At 50.8% G+C, this 18,731-nt stretch overlaps 1 protein-coding gene across 1 annotated transcript in view; it reads right to left on the bottom strand.

Moving 5' to 3' along the window:
• nkd1 (NKD inhibitor of WNT signaling pathway 1) overlaps window positions 1–18,370 on the bottom strand; it is a gene marked incomplete at both ends in the record, with an annotated part of 34,572 nt that extends 16,202 nt beyond the window's left edge. The window contains 3 exons of the mRNA XM_084437077.1: window positions 17,846–17,985; window positions 18,193–18,225; window positions 18,346–18,370. Of these exons, the coding sequence (XP_084293203.1) occupies window positions 17,846–17,985; window positions 18,193–18,225; window positions 18,346–18,370 (198 nt within the window). The remainder of the gene's footprint in view (window positions 1–17,845; window positions 17,986–18,192; window positions 18,226–18,345) is intronic.
• Window positions 18,371–18,731: the final 361 nt, after the last annotated feature.

Here is an 18,731-nt window from a genome sequence, read left to right as displayed (position 1 = left end):
AAGAAACGCAAGAGTCTGGATAGTTAACGCAAGAGTCTGGATAGTTACTGAACAGCCGATATATCGACATGATTCAGATAGGTTTCAATGTTTTCTTCAGGAAAATCACAGGTCCAACACAAGTGGTTCTTCAATCCTTTTTGAGTTTTAATTCTCCTTAGGGTTGAATGGCCATGTGAGGCACTATATGCATGCTAATCAGCTGACCTCTAAAGTGCCAACCATCTTGACCCGTCTTGTCCGAGAATTAGCCAATCGCTGGCCTGCCTGATGGCCTTTGCCCAGCCTGGGGTCAAGGGTTAGTATGGGAGTGGGGCTTAAGGCAACCGAAGAGATGGGTAAGGCCAAGTACTGCAGCCCTTTGATCATCCTGAGCAGGACTCGTTGAACAATGCACAGTCTGTAAGAATCTAGTCAAGTTAGCTTGGAGAGTGAAGTTCTACAAACACAACTTGCAATGGTCCACCTGCTCACTCATTTTGGATTAATTTGAGAAAAACAATGTTCAAATGATAAATAACGCCATGGTGTACATGTAACGGTGTAGCCGGACTGTGTATATAAAAAGGTGTGTTTACGACATGTGTTATGAAGTGTTTATGAAGGTTTAATGGCGGCTAACAGTGAGCCATCACTTTCCCAGCCCCTGTAGAAGGTCTTGGCCGGCGCTTCGGGCTTCGGAGCGTCACAAAAGGCATTTTAGCACATAAACAAGGGCCTCCCTCCTACACGTGGGACGGCCAAAAACCATTTTCCAGACATGATGTTTAATGTTCTGTGGAGAGCAAAGTATAAAGCATTTCAGCAGAGGCCAGACGCTTCAGGGCTTCTCCTGTACCGAGAGGACCAGGGCCGCATGGCCCCGGCGTGCTTTTAAAGTCGTTCGAGCCCCTTCGTAGCGGAGAGTGATTTATCCCTAGTACAGGCACAAGAACACAGTGTGCCGAGATACAACATCCAAAACTACAGCGCCGGTCGCTGGACAGTCTCTGGTCCCGCCTCTGTTTGGTTTGGCCATCGAATCTGAACGGTCAAACACATCAGCGGCACGCCACGTACAAATAGGGAATTCAGTGGGATTTCAGTAAAGGAAAAATCCAGGTTTGCATATTTACAAACAATAATATTTGAAGAACTAACACTGGGGTAGAGTGGAATATACAGAGACTGTGAGCAGGAGCCCAGCGTTCCAGGTGCCGTTGCATGGGGCAGAGAGAGAGAACAGTAGACTGACTGAAGTTTGGCAAAATTAGGCCACGAGGTTGCCATGGGGCCCCACCAGTCTTATCCTGGCATTATGCACACTCAGGACTAGGCCAAGTGTGTGTGTGCGTGTGTGTGTGTGTGTGTGTGTGTGTGTGTGTGTGTGTGTGTGTATGAGCCCCCCTGATGTCTGGCACATTAAGATGTGAGCTCCACCGAGAGGGAATATGGCCGCCTTTGCCAGGACTGCTGACAAGACAACAGGGAGAGCTCTCGTCTGGAGGCGAGGAGAGGCACGCACATGTGTGTCTTTGAGCTCGACGGCGGTAGTTTTGCGGCGCCAGAGCGGCGCGGGCGCGAGCGAGCCTCGTGCCGTTAACGCCGCGCGTGCGAGGGAGCGCGCGGCCGTGCGGAAAGTCCCACAAGGCTCATCTCTCTCGCTCCGCGCTGTCTGTCGCCTCCACGCCACGCCACACAGGCTGACAATTAACGCGGCCGACGACGGCAACCCCTGATCGCGCGCCAGGCCTCGGCGGAGGCGGGGCTCCGCGGGAGCAGCACCGCCCCTGGCCTTCCATCAAAAAAAGCCAGGAAAAATCTCATTAGGGCCTCGCCTCCAGCACTGGAAAACACCTTCAGATCTGACATTTACAGCCAGATGGCAGAGGCTAGGGGAACGACACATGAAAGGGCGCTTTAGCGAAGCACGGCGAGACAGCGGGAGCCAGGGAGACGAGAGAGAGGGTGTGAGGACGGTGGCCACGCTTCCCTGGTCCCCTGTCTGGTCCCGCTGGGGAGAGAGGATGAGGGGAACAGTGGCCACGCTTCCCTGGTTCCCTGTCTGGTCCCGCCGGCTCCTCCTAGCTAGCAGGGGATCGCCGGGGGTCACAGCTCCAACGCTAAGCTACTGTACCTGTTGGTTGGTGGAGTGTGTATGTGTGGGGGGGGGGGGGGGGTATGACTATCCTCAGCGATGATGTCTCTTGCAACCAAACTCCTCTTAACCATGACCCTCTGTCAGGCTGGAGGTGGGGGCCATGAATAACCCAGACATCCGGAGAGCACCGACGGTGACGTTTGTAAATGCATAAGGGAGAAACATTCTGCAGCAGTTATAGGGACGTAGACCTTGCCAAAAGTTCAACACTACCAGATTGCAGCACAAACGTACCGAGGTTGAAAACCAAGAACAAAAAAAAACAACAAAAAAAGTATTAGTTTGGAGGCTGCAAATTAGCTTAAAGGGATAGTATTACTGGCACGAGATCTCTGGAGAGGAAATGCCGCTCCCCCCCCCCCCGCCCTCCCGAACTACACCCCCAACAGAGTAAGCTGAGACACTCTGGAGGCCGTTTCAAAGGATGGAGTATGAGTACGGCGCAGCGCCGTGTCTGAGTACGGAGAATCAGGAGCGCCAGCCTGTCCACCGGCGTGGCACCGTCAAAAAACAGAAGACGTCTAACCGCACAGAAGCACGGAGTCGTCGTTCAGCTCCTCGGGACGTGAACCGCCACTCACCTCAGCCCCCGCCCCCTCCCTTCGCCCCCCCAATATTACACAGAAACCCGTCTCAAAAGCCGCACGTAGCAGCAGAACACGACGCCATGAGATGGAGCCAAGATAGGGGGGAGTGTTGATGTGAGGTTGTGAACAGAGCACTGCCTCAGAGCCCCGTCTTCAAAGAGGATCAGTTTGCACACATGAAATTAAGATCTCAGATAATCATAGAGCGCAGCTAACCTGGCAGAAGGTTGCAACACATTTACCGAGGCAGAGAGAGAGAGAGGGAGAGAGATAGAGAGAGAGAGAGGGAGAGAGAGAGAGAGAGAGAGAGAGACAGGGGAGACAGGGCCAATTACTGTACAACACGTTTTCAAATCGAAATGCTGAACAAACATCATGATCTGCATGTCTCTACCTCAGATGAAACCAGCAAGACCTGTTTACGCACATAAAGAGCTCTTTCAGCCCTAACATCTGATGCTACGCTGAGGTATTTCTTGTTGGCTCCAAAACGATAGATATTTGGGTTCCAAGTCAAAGTCAGTTTTATTAGTTACATTCTCCAGTCATACAAATATGATGTCCAGTGAAATGTTATTGCTAGCTCCTAAGTGTGCTTATGGGGATAGTCTGAAATTTTGGACATGCTAGCGCTAATGCTAGCGCAATGCAATGCTAGCATCCCCCACCAAGCTCACTTCAACACTCCACAGAACAGTCTGTTTGAGGTTAGTCTGAGTGTTTATACCATCAAGCCAAACTATTGTTGAATCCTTTACTTTTCTTTATCTGTGGATGTAGGAAAGCGGAGTGATACTTCACATTAGGCTACCTACGAATGTAAACACAGGCACTACATTATGTGGGTAACGTGAAGTATCATTCCGCCTTCCTACTTCCACAGAGAAAATAGGTCCCCACAAAGTAAAGGATTCAATGATAGTTTGACTTTAAAAAATGCTTATATAAATACTCAAATGAACCCCCAACAGACTATCCTCATATTTTATCTGCTCCACTTGAAAGCAAGGATAGGATAAACTCATGAAAAACCTGACAGGAAAAACAGTGTTGTGGAGACTACAAGAGAGAGATTCTAGTTCACTTGGTTCACAAAAAAAAAAAAAGAAGGTCATTGTGCTTAAGTGGTCTTTCTGTGACGCCGGCAGGAGGCCGGTCTGCGTGGTGGATGGAGGATAATTCCAGGTCTGGAGACACCTCGGGGGTTGCAGACTCAGCGGCCCCTGCGCCTGACACCGTTCTGTCACGGCACACCCACTCGCCTTTCCGCCGCCGCCGCCTGCTGCAGGAAGGAAATTATAGCCAGGGGCTGGGGATCTGTCAGAAGGAGCTGGAAGAGGGGGGGAGCTGGAGATCTGTCAGGAGGAGCTGGAAGGGGGGTGGGGGGGGGGGGCGGGGCGGGGCTGGAGATCCGTCGGCAGGCGAGGAGGGCGAGGAGGCGACGGGGGGAGGAAGCTGCCCTGTGATTAAAGCGTGCGTGGTCAGCAGCACCAGGGCTCTGGGCTGGAGGGGCCCGCGCATGCCGGGGGGCTTAGCCTCTTATCTCTAGTTCACTGGACAGGTCAGCCAGCGGCGTCGCGCAAACACACACACACACACTCACACACGGAAACACACGCACTCATGGACACACACGCACAGACATTCTCTCTCACACGAACACACAGGCTTTCTCTCTCTCTCTCACACACGCACACACACACACACACACACATTCTCTCACTTGCATGCACGGCTTTGGCAAGGCTGGCCGCAAAGCCCTGTGTTAGTAGGAGGCATGGTGTAGTGTAGTGTGGTATGGTAGTTAGGAGGAGGTGTGGTGTAGTGTGGTATGGTTAGGAGGTGTGGTGTAGTGGGGTATGGTAGTTAGGAGGAGGCGTGGTTTAGTGTGGTATGCTTAGGAGGAGGTGTAGTGTAGTGTGGTATGGTTAGGAGGTGTGGTGTAGTGTGGTATGGTAGTTAGGAGGAGGTGTGGTGTAGTGTGGTATGGTAGTTAGGAGGAGGTGTGGTGTAGTGTGGTATGGTAGTTAGGAGGAGGTGTGGTGTAGTGTGGTATGCTTAGGAGGAGGTGTAGTGTAGTGTGGTATGGTTAGGAGGTGTGGTGTAGTGTGGTATGCTTCGGAGGAGGTGTAGTGTAGTGTGGTATGGTTAGGAGGGGGACTGGTGTAGTGTAGTATGGTTAGGAGGGGGCCTGGTGTAGTGTGGTATGGTTAGGAGGGGGCCTGGTGTAGTGTAGTATGGTTAGGAGGTGTGGTGTAGTGTGGTATGGTTAGGAGGGGGCCTGGTGTAGTGTAGTATGGTTAGGAGGTGTGGTGTAGTGTGGTATGGTTAGGAGGGGGCCTGGTGTAGTGAAGTATGGTTAGGAGGTGTGGTGTAGTGTAGTATGGTTAGGAGGGGGCCTGGTGTAGTGTAGTATGGTTAGGAGGTGTGGTGTAGTGTAGTATGGTTAGGAGGGGGCCTGGTGTAGTGTAGTATGGTTAGGAGGTGTGGTGTAGTGTGGTATGGTTAGGAGGGGGCCTGGTGTAGTGTGGTATGGTTAGGAGGGGGCCTGGTGTAGTGTAGTATGGTTAGGAGGTGTGGTGTTGTGTAGTATGGTTAGGAGGGGGCCTGGTGTAGTGTAGTATGGTTAGGAGGGGGCCTGGTGTAGTGTAGTATGGTTAGGAGGGGGCCTGGTGTAGTGTGGTATGGTTAGGAGGGGGCCTGGTGTAGTGTAGTATGGTTAGGAGGTGTGGTGTAGTGTAGTATGGTTAGGAGGGGGCCTGGTGTAGTGTGGTATGGTTAGGAGGTGTGGTGTAGTGTAGTATGGTTAGGAGGGGGCCTGGTGTAGTGTAGTATGGTTAGGAGGGGGCCTGGTGTAGTGTAGTATGGTTAGGAGGGGGCCTGGTGTAGTGTAGTATGGTTAGGAGGGGGCCTGGTGTAGTGTAGTATGGTTAGGAGGGGGCCTGGTGTAGTGTAGTATGGTTAGGAGGTGTGGTGTAGTGTAGTATGGTTAGGAGGGGGCCTGGTGTAGTGTAGTATGGTTAGGAGGTGTGGTGTAGTGTAGTATGGTTAGGAGGGGGCCTGGTGTAGTGTAGTATGGTTAGGAGGTGTGGTGTAGTGTAGTATGGTTAGGAGGGGGCCTGGTGTAGTGTGGTATGGTTAGGAGGGGGCCTGGTGTAGTGTAGTATGGTTAGGAGGTGTGGTGTAGTATAGTATGGTTAGGAGGGGGCCTGGTGTAGTGTGGTATGGTTAGGAGGTGTGGTGTAGTGTAGTATGGTTAGGAGGGGGCCTGGTGTAGTGTAGTATGGTTAGGAGGGGGCCTGGTGTAGTGTAGTATGGTTAGGAGGGGGCCTGGTGTAGTGTAGTATGGTTAGGAGGGGGCCTGGTGTAGTGTGGTATGGTTAGGAGGGGGCCTGGTGTAGTGTAGTATGGTTAGGAGGTGTGGTGTAGTGTAGTATGGTTAGGAGGGGGCCTGGTGTAGTGTGGTATGGTTAGGAGGTGTGGTGTAGTGTAGTATGGTTAGGAGGGGGCCTGGTGTAGTGTAGTATGGTTAGGAGGTGTGGTGTAGTGTAGTATGGTTAGGAGGGGGCCTGGTGTAGTGTAGTATGGTTAGGAGGTGTGGTGTAGTGTGGTATGGTTAGGAGGGGGCCTGGTGTAGTGTGGTATGGTTAGGAGGGGGCCTGGTGTAGTGTAGTATGGTTAGGAGGTGTGGTGTAGTGTAGTATGGTTAGGAGGGGGCCTGGTGTAGTGTAGTATGGTTAGGAGGTGTGGTGTAGTGTAGTATGGTTAGGAGGGGGCCTGGTGTAGTGTGGTATGGTTAGGAGGGGGCCTGGTGTAGTGTGGTATGGTTAGGAGGGGGCCTGGTGTAGTGTGGTATGGTTAGGAGGGGGCCTGGTGTAGTGTGGTATGGTTAGGAGGGGGCCTGGTGTAGTGTAGTATGGTTAGGAGGTGTGGTGTAGTGTAGTATGGTTAGGAGGGGGCCTGGTGTAGTGTGGTATGGTTAGGAGGGGGCCTGGTGTAGTGTAGTATGGTTAGGAGGTGTGGTGTAGTGTAGTATGGTTAGGAGGGGGCCTGGTGTAGTGTGGTATGGTTAGGAGGGGGCCTGGTGTAGTGTAGTATGGTTAGGAGGTGTGGTGTAGTGTAGTATGGTTAGGAGGGGGCCTGGTGTAGTGTAGTATGGTTAGGAGGGGGCCTGGTGTAGTGTAGTATGGTTAGGAGGGGGCCTGGTGTAGTGTAGTATGGTTAGGAGGGGGCCTGGTGTAGTGTAGTATGGTTAGGAGGTGTGGTGTAGTGTAGTATGGTTAGGAGGGGGCCTGGTGTAGTGTGGTATGGTTAGGAGGGGGCCTGGTGTAGTGTGGTATGGTTAGGAGGGGGCCTGGTGTAGTGTGGTATGGTAGTTAGGAGGAGGCGTGGTGTAGTGTGGTATGCTTAGGAGGAGGTGTAGTGTAGTGTGGTATGGTTAGGAGGTGTGGTGTAGTGTGGTATGGTAGTTAGGAGGAGGTGTGGTGTAGTGTGGTATGGTAGTTAGGAGGAGGTGTGGTGTAGTGTGGTATGGTAGTTAGGAGGAGGTGAGGTGTAGTGTGGTATGCTTAGGAGGAGGTGTAGTGTAGTGTGGTATGGTTAGGAGGTGTGGTGTAGTGTGGTATGCTTCGGAGGAGGTGTAGTGTAGTGTGGTATGGTTAGGAGGGGGACTGGTGTAGTGTAGTATGGTTAGGAGGGGGCCTGGTGTAGTGTGGTATGGTTAGGAGGGGGCCTGGTGTAGTGTGGTATGGTTAGGAGGGGGCCTGGTGTAGTGTGGTATGGTTAGGAGGGGGCCTGGTGTCGTGTAGTATGGAAGCCAAACCTCAGATATTGCACTCTGTATGTTTAGGGACTGTAAAGTGTCTGTGTAAACAAACTGCATGACATTGCTGAACGCGTTGCCCTCTTAGTCTGTGAGCGTGCCTGCATGCATTCTTGTTATGAGAGCGTGTATTCAACCATGCGCCTTCACCCTACAGAAGGCCTTCGATTGGACGGCTCTCTTCCAGAGCCTGCGTGACCGTCCGCCATTTCTGACCCAAGATTAACATCGCAAACACTTCTGGTCACATCACCTCACCCACATCAAAGGCAGCCTCCTAAAAGACTTAGTAGAATATTAGCAGAGATTTACAGCCCTCATCTCTGTAGATCAGAAAAATGCTGATGTGAGCTAATCTGCCCCCTCTCTGCCTCTTTGTGCTTCACGTGTGAAGTTAGCCAACGCTTTAACGACCCATTTACAAAACTTTTACACCTGCGAGGATCAGTCTTTACAGCTCACCCCTGACACCTCGGGCACTGGCTTGCTTGCTTCTCAAGGCGCAGCTATTTAGCTTTGAAGAAATATGTAACCACGGCTATTAGCCTTATCGGGACTTGTTTCTCAAGTGTCTCTCTCTCTCTCTCTCTCTCTCTCGGCATGGAGAGGAGGGGTGGAGGATCAAGGGTCTTTAAAGATCTTCTGCTCCGGTGCGTTTTTTTTTTCCTGGCAGAGAAGGGGTTAACGGGGGGATATGAACTCCAGGTGGACTCCTCCGACATTCTGCGCCCGCCGTTGAACCCGCTTGTGGGAGCCACCGTTCCCAGCAGGGAGCCAGGGACTGGGGAGGAATGGAGAATAACTGTCACTAGGCCCTGATTTACAGGTGGCTCATGTCTTCCAGGAGCAACAAATCACTACGTTATGGCCCTTTGAATGCAAAGCGAAGCTTGTTTCCCAAAGAATGGAAGAGGGGGAGATGTATAGGCAGAGAAACACGCCCGTTCTCTCCCAAGGCCCTGTAGGGCGAGGGGTGCAATCAGATACCCCCACCCTCACACACACACACACACACACACACACACAGGATACTATAGCCCTGGGACCATCCAGGCTAACAGTTCCATCAAGAATGCAGCTCTCCTAAGACCGACGGTATGGGTGGTGTGGTGTGTGTGTGTGTGTGTGCATGCGTGTGTATGTGTGTGTGTGCGTGCTTGTGTGTGTGTGTGCATGCGTGTGTATGTGTGTGTGTGCGTGCTTGTGTGTGTGTGTGCATGCGTGTGTATGTGTGTGTGTGCGTGCTTGTGTGTGTGTGCGGTGGTTCGTGAGGGCATGACGCAGTGTCTGGGAGCTCAACGGAATTAGTCAAGAGTATGAGAGGGGAAGCCGGTGGTTTTCAGGGCGTGTGGTGTTCAGGTGCTGGTCTAAATTGCTACGAAGTGTGGAGGAGGGAGGGACAGGGGGTTTTAGTCAAGAACTCTACCCAAGGGGGGAGGAAGAAAGTGACAGCCACTTCAACAGCCTTTCACCACAGCTCTGGGGAGATAGCCAGCTGAACGCACCGTGTCATGGAATGACATCCACACCTGCACAGTCTGACCGCTATTTTGTAGCGTTATTCTTTCATCTCTAGCCGCAGTTCAAAAGCTTCTCTTCAGACTTATTGTAGATCGAGACACCAGGACAGAGGGAGCGCCATGTTTTATAGGGTTCAGGATAAGGTGATCGCTCCTGTGAAGTTGGGAACCTGACCTCAGAATCAGGGAGGCCACCCCACACGTCGGCCCACACACACAGACACACACACACACACACACACACACACACACACTGCCACCTACTGTATAAGACTTGTCTAATTCAGAACAGACATCCTCCGAACCACATACCACTGTCTCTAAACATCCCCTCACATCTGACCTTTCAACTTTAAGCTACAGAAGCCTTCTCTCTCATTACACACGTCTAACTGAACTAACAAACATGGCGGCAGAAATAGTTACTTCCACTACTGTACACAAGCCTGCTGGAGCCTCTGGCGGAGTTCTATTCATAGCTAAACGGAATTACTGTAGGGGGCTGAGTTAGTGGTCACCATGATGAACTTCACCCGAGCGTACTATTCACACTGGTGCTCATTAACTCTGCTACACACACACACACACACACACAAATAAACACACTCACCAGACACCATACAGCCACGTGAATACCTAGTCAGGAAGCGGGAAGCCAAACGGTTAAGAACAATACAATTCTCTGGGAGCTTCAACCGCCTCCAACCCAGATACTCGGATTCGGCTGAACACCGACTGAACATCTCATTTTGGTTTGTTTCAAAGATCTCGGGGGAATTTGCAGCGACTTCGTAATAATCGCGAGTGAAAGAGTCCCACCAACAGGCATAAAGGGCAGACCGGCTTTGAGGCATCAAATAGAAATCGGCAAAGTCAGTGTGCTTCACTTCCACTTCCTTCGGGCCGCCCCCTCGTCTGGAAGGTTCCAGAAAGCTACAGCTGAGCGGTGGCAGACAGCTCACTCAGTGAAAAGAGGTTATAAGCCGATTTACGGAAATATACGCTGGAATTAAAAGAGTTTCTCCACCTGCCTCAGGTGAGCTTGAGAGAGACGGTAACCACAGCCCAGCTGATGCCCCTCGGCGGGCTTGTGGAGATGATGACCGCGCTTGTGTCGTTGTGGTTATTCGTCACAGACCTCATGGTAGTTGTGGAGCGAGGATGACCACTACAGTACCAGGGTTAGGGGAGGGCAGAGGAAGCAAAGAAGCAAAGAAGTGTTAATGCTGACCTCTGCCTGGTAGAGAGGCCTAAAACCGCAAGCTCAGTCCCCTGGATCGAGCCGTACTCTCTGAGCAGGCAGAACATTTCTCACCGCACCCTGGGCCCTGGCAAAGCCCGTAGACACTACCTGAAACTGTTTGACACACACACACACGCACACACGCCGCACACACACACACAAACTAACAAAACAACTCTAAACCGAGACCAACGCTAAACCAGCCGCGCTCCTTCAGAAACCAGGGCGGTCTGAGTGAGCGTCCGGCGCCGGGGGGGGCGTGGCCGTTCAGAGCTCAGACCCACCCCGGGCTCCGGTTAAGTATTCTTCCTGTCCCGGCCGCTCCGTCGTTCGACGTGAGCAACGGGCCGAGGGTTAACGGCCGGGGGCGAACAGCCCCTTTGGGGGGGACCGCAGGGCCTGCCCCGCCCTGGGAAGAGGCAGCGGGGTGGGCTGCTCTGAGGCACCTGTGGAGTAAACACACCGGGGGGGAGGGGCAGCCTTCCCTTCAGCAGGACGGAGCCGGCGCGTTGCCTGGAACAGTCAATCGTGAGGGCCGATCGGCCTCCCCCGCACAACCCGCTATCTGCGCAGGTCGATCAAGCACGGAAATCCAGGAGACTTCCCGTTGGTGTCGGCCCACGAATATCATCATAGCTTTTTCCCAGAGGTTCTCGCCGCACCGAGAGCCTTCTGGGTACTCCGATTACGGTCAGTCCGGCTCCCTGGTGGCCCTAGCAGGGTAAACACTCCAGCAGGGCTGCTGGGAAGCTGGGGAGCCCGTCGCGAGCGACTGGACCCTGGCTCTCTCTGTCCCTCCAGTTATGAAAACAAATACTAATGGAATGCGAGCAGAGCACACACACCAAATGGGGTCTCTTCTCGGCGGTTAGTAATGCTAAGCAGAGCCCGGTTTGTAAATAAAATGTGAAGTGTGTGTGAGTGTGTGTGTGTGTGTGTGTGTGTGTGTGTGTGTGTGTGTGTGTGTGTGTGTGTGTGTGTGTGTGTGTGTGTGTGTGTGTGTTGTGGATGGTGGTTTTACGCATGTTGATCTTATCCCATTAATAAGAGCGCCGCGACTTTGACTGCTCGGCGGAATTATTCAGCGCTAACCGCACGGGCCAGAGCGCAACCCGCAGGGGAACCTGATAAACAAACAAGAGAGAATTATTCAGGGTTTAAACGCTTAAACGCCCACTTCAGCAGAGCCTTTCAAGTGGGTGATTAAAACGGCCACTGAGCCGAGCTGGCGCGGCGAAGCCCACAGGAGCGCCCCCCGTCTCTACCGCTTTCTCCACCCCTCTCTCCCACACCGTCACTCACTCCCAACAACCTCTTCCGCGTCCTCCGCCAATCTGTTCCGCTTTCTCTTTCAATTCCCGCGTTGTTCTCCTCGCAGAACACGCCGCACCTTACGGAGAGGTACCGAGCCAGTCATCCAGGTCAGCCGGTACCTTCTACAACGGGCTCGCCAGAACTCTGCCCACCGTCACGGTCAACATTCCCTGTGCCGCGAACGCAGGCATCACGACCACCTCTAAATGTCACCAATAAACCGCACATCTTCCCAGCTAGTCACTGAAAGATGTTCGCTACTGTCTCCGTCCTCTTTGTAGATCCTTCGTGTTTTCCCATACATAGGATGCTAAGCACTCTACTTTTCAAAGTAAATTGACACGTTTCATGTCTATACACATTAAAAGGATGATGTTTTCAGCTTGATTTACTTTATATTTAGATGGGTATTCTAAGATAATTAATGCTATTGTAGATATACAGTATTTAATATGCGCACACTCATCAACTATATAAGCCACCTCAAACCTCTTCCTGCTAAGCAAAGGCAAAGGAACATCTATCCTCGGACGTTAGAATCCAATTTTTAATTAGCATTTCCAGTCAATGCCACCGAGTCTGCCTCAGGCATACGGAATGAACAAACAATCCGCTAAAAGCATGTAAAAAAAATAAAAATAAAGAAAGAGGGGGGGGGGGTGAGGGCAGAGAGACACTGTGAGATGATCTCGGTCTGTATCTGTTGGTACACAGTGAGTAGATATTTGGGGGAAAATAAAACCCAGATCTCAGCTCCTAATCCCGGGGGGATTCGGAGCACATTCCCGGGCATGCCTTTGATCTCCGGAGTGCATCCGGACAGCCGATCCCAGACACTGCGCCCTTACGCACACGCACGCACGTACGACACACACACAAACACACACACACACACACAGAGACGCCATTCCGCCCTCCTATATGGCCCCGTACCTCACGTACCCTATCAATTTTCAACCAAATGAGCACATAAAGTGTCATCATGTAGATAAAGAAATCCAGAAATGAACAATGGCGCAGCTGTAAAGATACAGCAGGCTACAAACTAAGAGTCCGGGAAAACCTTGGGTAAGGCATAGCAAACAGCACGTTTCAACAGAGGGAAAAAAAACAACTGGGGGCAAGATGATCATATGTCAGAGTCTTGATACCGTTACCTCACTCGAAACCATTATCCTCATTCATTCCAAGGAACCTTTCCAGGCACTTTCCATTCACATCGGCAAATACGGGATATCCGCCTCACATTGTCACTCTGGAGAAGTTCCCCCAGCTAAGTAATCTAAGTGACACGCGATCCTGGAGAGGTGACATTAACGCCACCTGCGTCCCTTCGCCCTCCCAGTCCCCCAGCTATGTAAACGACAGCTCAGGGACTTCCTGCCCTCCCTTTTCTCATGGGAAAACCAGAAGCCCTCTTTTAGCCTTTTAGCCAGGTGCTGCCCCCCCCCCAACTCCCTATAGGCAAACGCTTTTCTTTTCTTAGACCGCAACTCCAAAGCCTCTCCCAGCCTCTTCAAAGAGCAACAACAGGCCCCAGGTCCCAGGGGAGAGGAGAGGGGTACAGCGCGACTGGGGAGAGAGGCGTAGCGGCAAAGAGAACGCACAGCACCGGGGGGACAGCTGGTGGGAAATAGCGCAGGCATGGGGAGAGAGAGAGAGAGAGAGAGAGAGAGAGAGAGGAAGAGGAGTCTGCATTTGAAAGGTGCTTTCAGTGCCTAGAAAAGGGCCCGGCGCTTTGTGAAGACAGCAGGAAAAAGCAAAACCCAACAGGAGATGTGAGAAGGGAAAGGACGAAGGGGGGGGGGGCATGTGTTTAATCAGACTCCGAGGCTGGGGTTATACATTTTGAACAAGCTTCAGGGGCTTCTTCCTCACACAAAAACAACAAAAAAACATATTCTATGAGCCCCAAATCAGAGCGCGGCCAGCCTCCCGGTGAGAAACACGGGGGTTGAGGGCAGAGGTTCCGCTGCGTTCCGCGCTGAGCTGCGTTCCTCATCCTGTGTATCAGTGCTTTTTTTTTGTCTGGGTTTTTGTACGAGGTTTAGATGGAAGCATTTGAAAAATGTTTGGAATCGTGAGAGCAGAGTGGTGGCGGGGGGGGGGGGGGGGGGGGGAGTGTGTGTGTGTGTGGGGGGGGGGGCTCCAGCAGAGTTGTCTTCACTGGGGGGGCCTCTTTTTACGACACTGAGGCCAGGGCCTCACAGCAGAGGAGGGGGCCCTCAATGTCACTGCACCCACCTCCCTGCACGGCCCACTTCATAATGTAGTCTCATTTCATCAGCGACAACCAACAAGGCCACAGGGTAAACTCAAGAAACAGATGGAGGCTGGGAGGGACGAGGGACTGGGGTGGGGGGAGGGGTCTTTAGGGAAGGGGTGAGGAGGGCTTGGCAGAGGATAGGGGGAAAATGCTTCAACAAATCATCAAATTACATCTTTCAAGTTGCTTTCAACACATTGCAAATTCCCCATCAACTTTAGTGTCCAACGCAACAACACCGAATCCCCAAACTCACTCCTGTCTGTGAACGAAAAAACGTCAACAGCCACGGTTAGAGAGGGTTGGTTAGTTAAGAGTAGGACCAAACAAGCTAAGCTGAAGAAATCTGAACTGCCAAGCTTTAGCTTTCGCCGTGGAGGTCTCTGTTCCTTCTCAATGTCTGTGAGCTACAAAGTTTTATAGGGGATACATAAAATGTCACATTTAGAGGTTTGGGGTGGACACCAAGTCAAGCCTGTCCAGACTCCCATGCTATGGGGCCATGACAAATCCATATACCCTGTCCCTACTTTCTTATATATGGGAAACTTATCAAGTTAATCAAGGAAAAATGGAAGAAGTGAGTCTGAATAATCAGTGTGCTGGAAAGGAAAGTTTGTTGATCTCTGGAGTCTCTCAGCATCCCTCTCCACCCACAACTCAGCCTACCACTTAGCACAATTCAACACAGTCGCTAATGAAAACAAGCTTGCTAATGTAATCAGCTCCACAAAACCAACATGTGTTTCATAAAAAGGGCATTTAGCATGGCTAGAAATCCCTTTTCAAGGAATATGGTTTGGGAGTTTCAGATCAAAAGGATTCCAAGGCTTGGACTCCCCACTGTTGCCACCATCCGACCCACATTCTCCTGCACCCCAATTCATCTGGGAGACCAGCAGAACAAGGGCTATAAATAACTATCTCCCCAGGTATCCTATACAACACAGACAGCTTTTAAGGCTAAGAGGGTCGACTTGCATTCTCACCTAAGAGGTTTTACCCCCTTTTTTCATCTCGCAATACGCCAGGGTTCTGCTTTTTACCCCTGCTTATGGAGGGCAACAACCTCCACAAGCCTCCACTCTCTAGTGTAGAGACTATGACTGATTGTATTTGAGGAATTCAATACAACATCACTAAATCATTATCATGTTTATAAAACATGTGTTCATGTATCACCCAAGTGTCGCAAGATCCTCAAAATATCTTTTAACCTTTGAAAAGGTCAGCACTCACTCACAAACTGATTTGTCAAATAAGAATTTCAAAAAATTGGGAAAAAAAGTGAATAAGCATTCTTCTAAGGACTTCTAAATAAAATGTTACTACTACATTTTTGGTTCAGCTTTGCAAGACAAAGGTAAGCAAAAGCACAACAAACCGGGAGAACATCCAAATAAATATTGATGTCAGGCAGGCACACCTTGCCTTCTCTTTTATTCATTTTCCCTCAGAGCTGTAAAAGCCATCAGGCACATCGAATGAAATTATTTATAAAACACGACTCCGCAGGGTCCAAATTGTTCCAAACCCTCCAACTTTTTCAGCGGGGTTCCTTTTCTGCGCTCGCCAAATCTCACTTCACACCATCTGGGAAATGAAAACATGCCCCACAAAACAATCCCACCCTTTCAGACACTTCCCACAATGCCCTTCCCTGAGCTGGGCTCCTGGTGGACATTCCACTCCGTGAGGATAAGCGGAAAACGTCCCTCGTGATGTCATGGACAGCGTCCGGTTACGATATATGAGAACGATGTTTAGTAGAGGCGACAACGCGCTCATGTCAGCCTGCAGAGACTTTGACACCGTGTGCGTGCGACGCGCGGACCCGGGCCTGACCCGCCCATGACACCCGGTGCCACACTGGCACGTCACCTCACCTCAAATCTATCTCCTCCCCTCTCTCCCCCCCCCCCCCCCCTACCCCTCCCTATCTCCCTCTGTCTCTCTCCCTACCTCTCTCCTTCTCTCTCTCACCCTCTCTCCCTTCTCTCTCTCTATCTCTCTCTCCCTCTCTCTCACCCCGCCTGACCCACCACTATTAAAAACACCTTGCGGGGGAAGGGAAAACAACGGCGAACTTCAGACAAGGCCTGGACTTTGATCTAGAGACATTTTTTTTTGCCGGCATGCTTGGGGCTTGACTGTCACATCCTGCAGAAGTCTGGGGCTGGCTGGCTGCTTCCGCGCCGCCGTGGACGGCTGTCTCTGCTGTCTCCGCTGTCTCTGCTGTCTCTCCTGTCTCTGCTGTCTCTGCTGTCTCTGCTGTCTCCGCTGTCTCTGCTGCCTCTGCTGTCTGCTGTCTCCGCTGTCTCTGCTGTCTGCTGTCTCCGCTGTCTCTGCTCTCTCTGCTGTCTCTGCTGTCTCCACTGTCTCCGCTGTCTCTGCTGTCTCTGCTGTCTCTGTTCACACTAGGTGCAGGCACGTCTAATGAAACTAACCTTCCACGCGCTTCTGCTGGTCGCTTCCTCCTGATGATGCCAGCACATTCTTCCTGGCTGAATAGCATCACACACACATTTACTGTGGTTGCATGCCTTACAGGCAGAGATGTGTTCAGACAATTATGTGTGAGATGTTAGGTAGATCTAATACCGGCAGTGTAGCATTTCGGCATTTACAGTAGGCCTATATTGGCGGCCGCCGGTTGGATATAGGGTGTCTTAGCTCCCTGCTGTTGGAGGGCGTGGGGGAACGGGGAGTCCTGGTGGATCGAGCTTCTCCCAGTCCTCAGAAAGGCTGCCTTTGAGAGAGCATCCCTAAACCAAAGAGGCTTATGGGTTTGGTTTCGTCTGAAGCGATTCCAGCGGATTTCTTCCCCCTCTCTACGACAACAGCGCTGTGTGTGTTTACCGCAGTGCCAAACGGCAAACAGACATGACCTCCCCCACCTCGCTGCAGCCCGACAATGCGGCCCTGTCACCAGACTGTCAGACCGCGCCGCTTTCAACCCAGCCGTGATCTATTACCTAGTGAGAAAAAACGCCAGCATCTGTTCATAGTCTGACACATTTGTTCCCACCATCTCAGTCAGATCAGTGAGTTTCACCAAAGTAAACTATGAGGGTAAAAATGTCAGGATTTCTTTTGTTGAATAAGTTGTACTGAATGATTGAACCAAGCTTTCACCGATGAAGCCATTCAAGTTTTTAAGAGGTTATGATGTGATAGTAATATATCTTTGGTGAAATATCCCATCAAAGTGTTCCTTCTTATGCAATTGTCATCTTGTGTGGGATATGTGCTCAAGTTTGTGCTGTCAATAAATGGATGTCAATAACTGCCATCTTAACACAGCCTTATTGTTCAGTAAATAAATTGTATTAACCAACATGTAACACGTGCATTCTTGAGAATCAACAAAACCTGGATGCTTCAGGATAATTAAGTCAGGAAAATAGGCTATTTTCAAGTAGCCTGATCTATTTGATCCTTCCCTATCTAAATGTTCTGCCGAATCAAATTGTATGTATATTTTGTCAAATGTTTGCTTTGTAGGCGATTGTTTAAATTAAAACTACACAATTTGGTTACTGCGGGCCCTGCACGGAGAGCGAAGGAACATTCCTGGAGAATGCCTTTGAAGACCCCCACCGGACCCAGCTACGCTGCGTGTGGAAAATTAAGCGGGTAACTTCAGATGATTTGCGTTGCTTCATGAAGGTCGACAAAAGTGTATTAGGCCTAAGTATATCAAGTGACCTAGTCTACGTTAGGTATTCGAGCATGTGGGGTCTAAGTTAGGCTAAAATAAAAGTTGTTGAGCCTATTTCAAACTCTCTAAACCCTTCGCTGGAACCTCGGAACGGGAGGAAAATTGTGAATCGGACCGAATGTAGCCTATTCACTTCAGATACAGTGTAGAGAACGCGAATATCAACAGAATGGCCACAAGAAACAAACAAAACGTTATAGCCTATATATTCACAAAGGAATTATTTACTTACCCTTGTAGACAAGCCACAGCTATTCTTGTGGTGACAGTCCTGTTGCTCCAGCCGAGAGCCAGTGCAATAATATTTCTGTTTCACGAGCCAGTCGTCGATTCCTTTCCTGGCCAGGCAGGCATTGACTACAAAACTGTCTCCTGAAACAAGATCAAAGGCCAGTTAGAACAATGCAACCCACATCTTTCTCCTGCATAATGTTTATAATCATCACAAAGTAGACAACGGTGTTGCCAGAGCTAAATGCATAGAGGGCAAGGCAAACTGAAAATAGGTCTTTCAGTAAAACAAGAGATTATAAACGAGCCTACATAAAGTTAAATATTGCCTATTCTTATTCTACTCACCCTCTGGACTCTCCCTCGGTTTACAAATAGCAGCTTTTCGAGACAATTCGTGAGAGAAAGAGAGAACATAATGAGTTGGAGGCTATTACTCGAAAGTATCGCTGCAAGTGAGCGTTCATCACGGCAACTATGCAAGAAAAGAGAGAATCTTACCATGTTTCGAGTGAAGTTTACCCATTTCTCTGCATTGAGTTTAAATAGAAAATCATCTGATTAAGGTGTAATCCAGAAATCAGCGATATCCAGATACGATGCGTCCGTACAGAAAGCAGCCTGCGCGCTCAGTACATCCTACAGCAACGGAGCAACACAGCCTTTGATCGGAGCAGCTCCCTCCCCCTCCCCTCCCCTCCCCGCCTGCCTCCCTTCCACGCGTAGAGGAGGCGGTTACCAAAACCCGCACTCCAACCACCGGAGGAACATGATTGACACCTCGCCCAAGATTAGACGACTTGCAGCCAGTCTCTCTCTGTTTTATTGGACCGTGGCGGCACATGAAAGCCTGCCGAGATTCTTTCGGAGTCTCCAAATCTAAAAAG

The sequence above is a fragment of the Borostomias antarcticus genome (assembly GCF_949987555.1).
Source record: "Borostomias antarcticus genome assembly, chromosome: 4".
Classification (NCBI taxonomy): domain Eukaryota; kingdom Metazoa; phylum Chordata; class Actinopteri; order Stomiiformes; family Stomiidae; genus Borostomias; species Borostomias antarcticus.
This window is presented reverse-complemented; position numbering and strand designations above follow the sequence as displayed.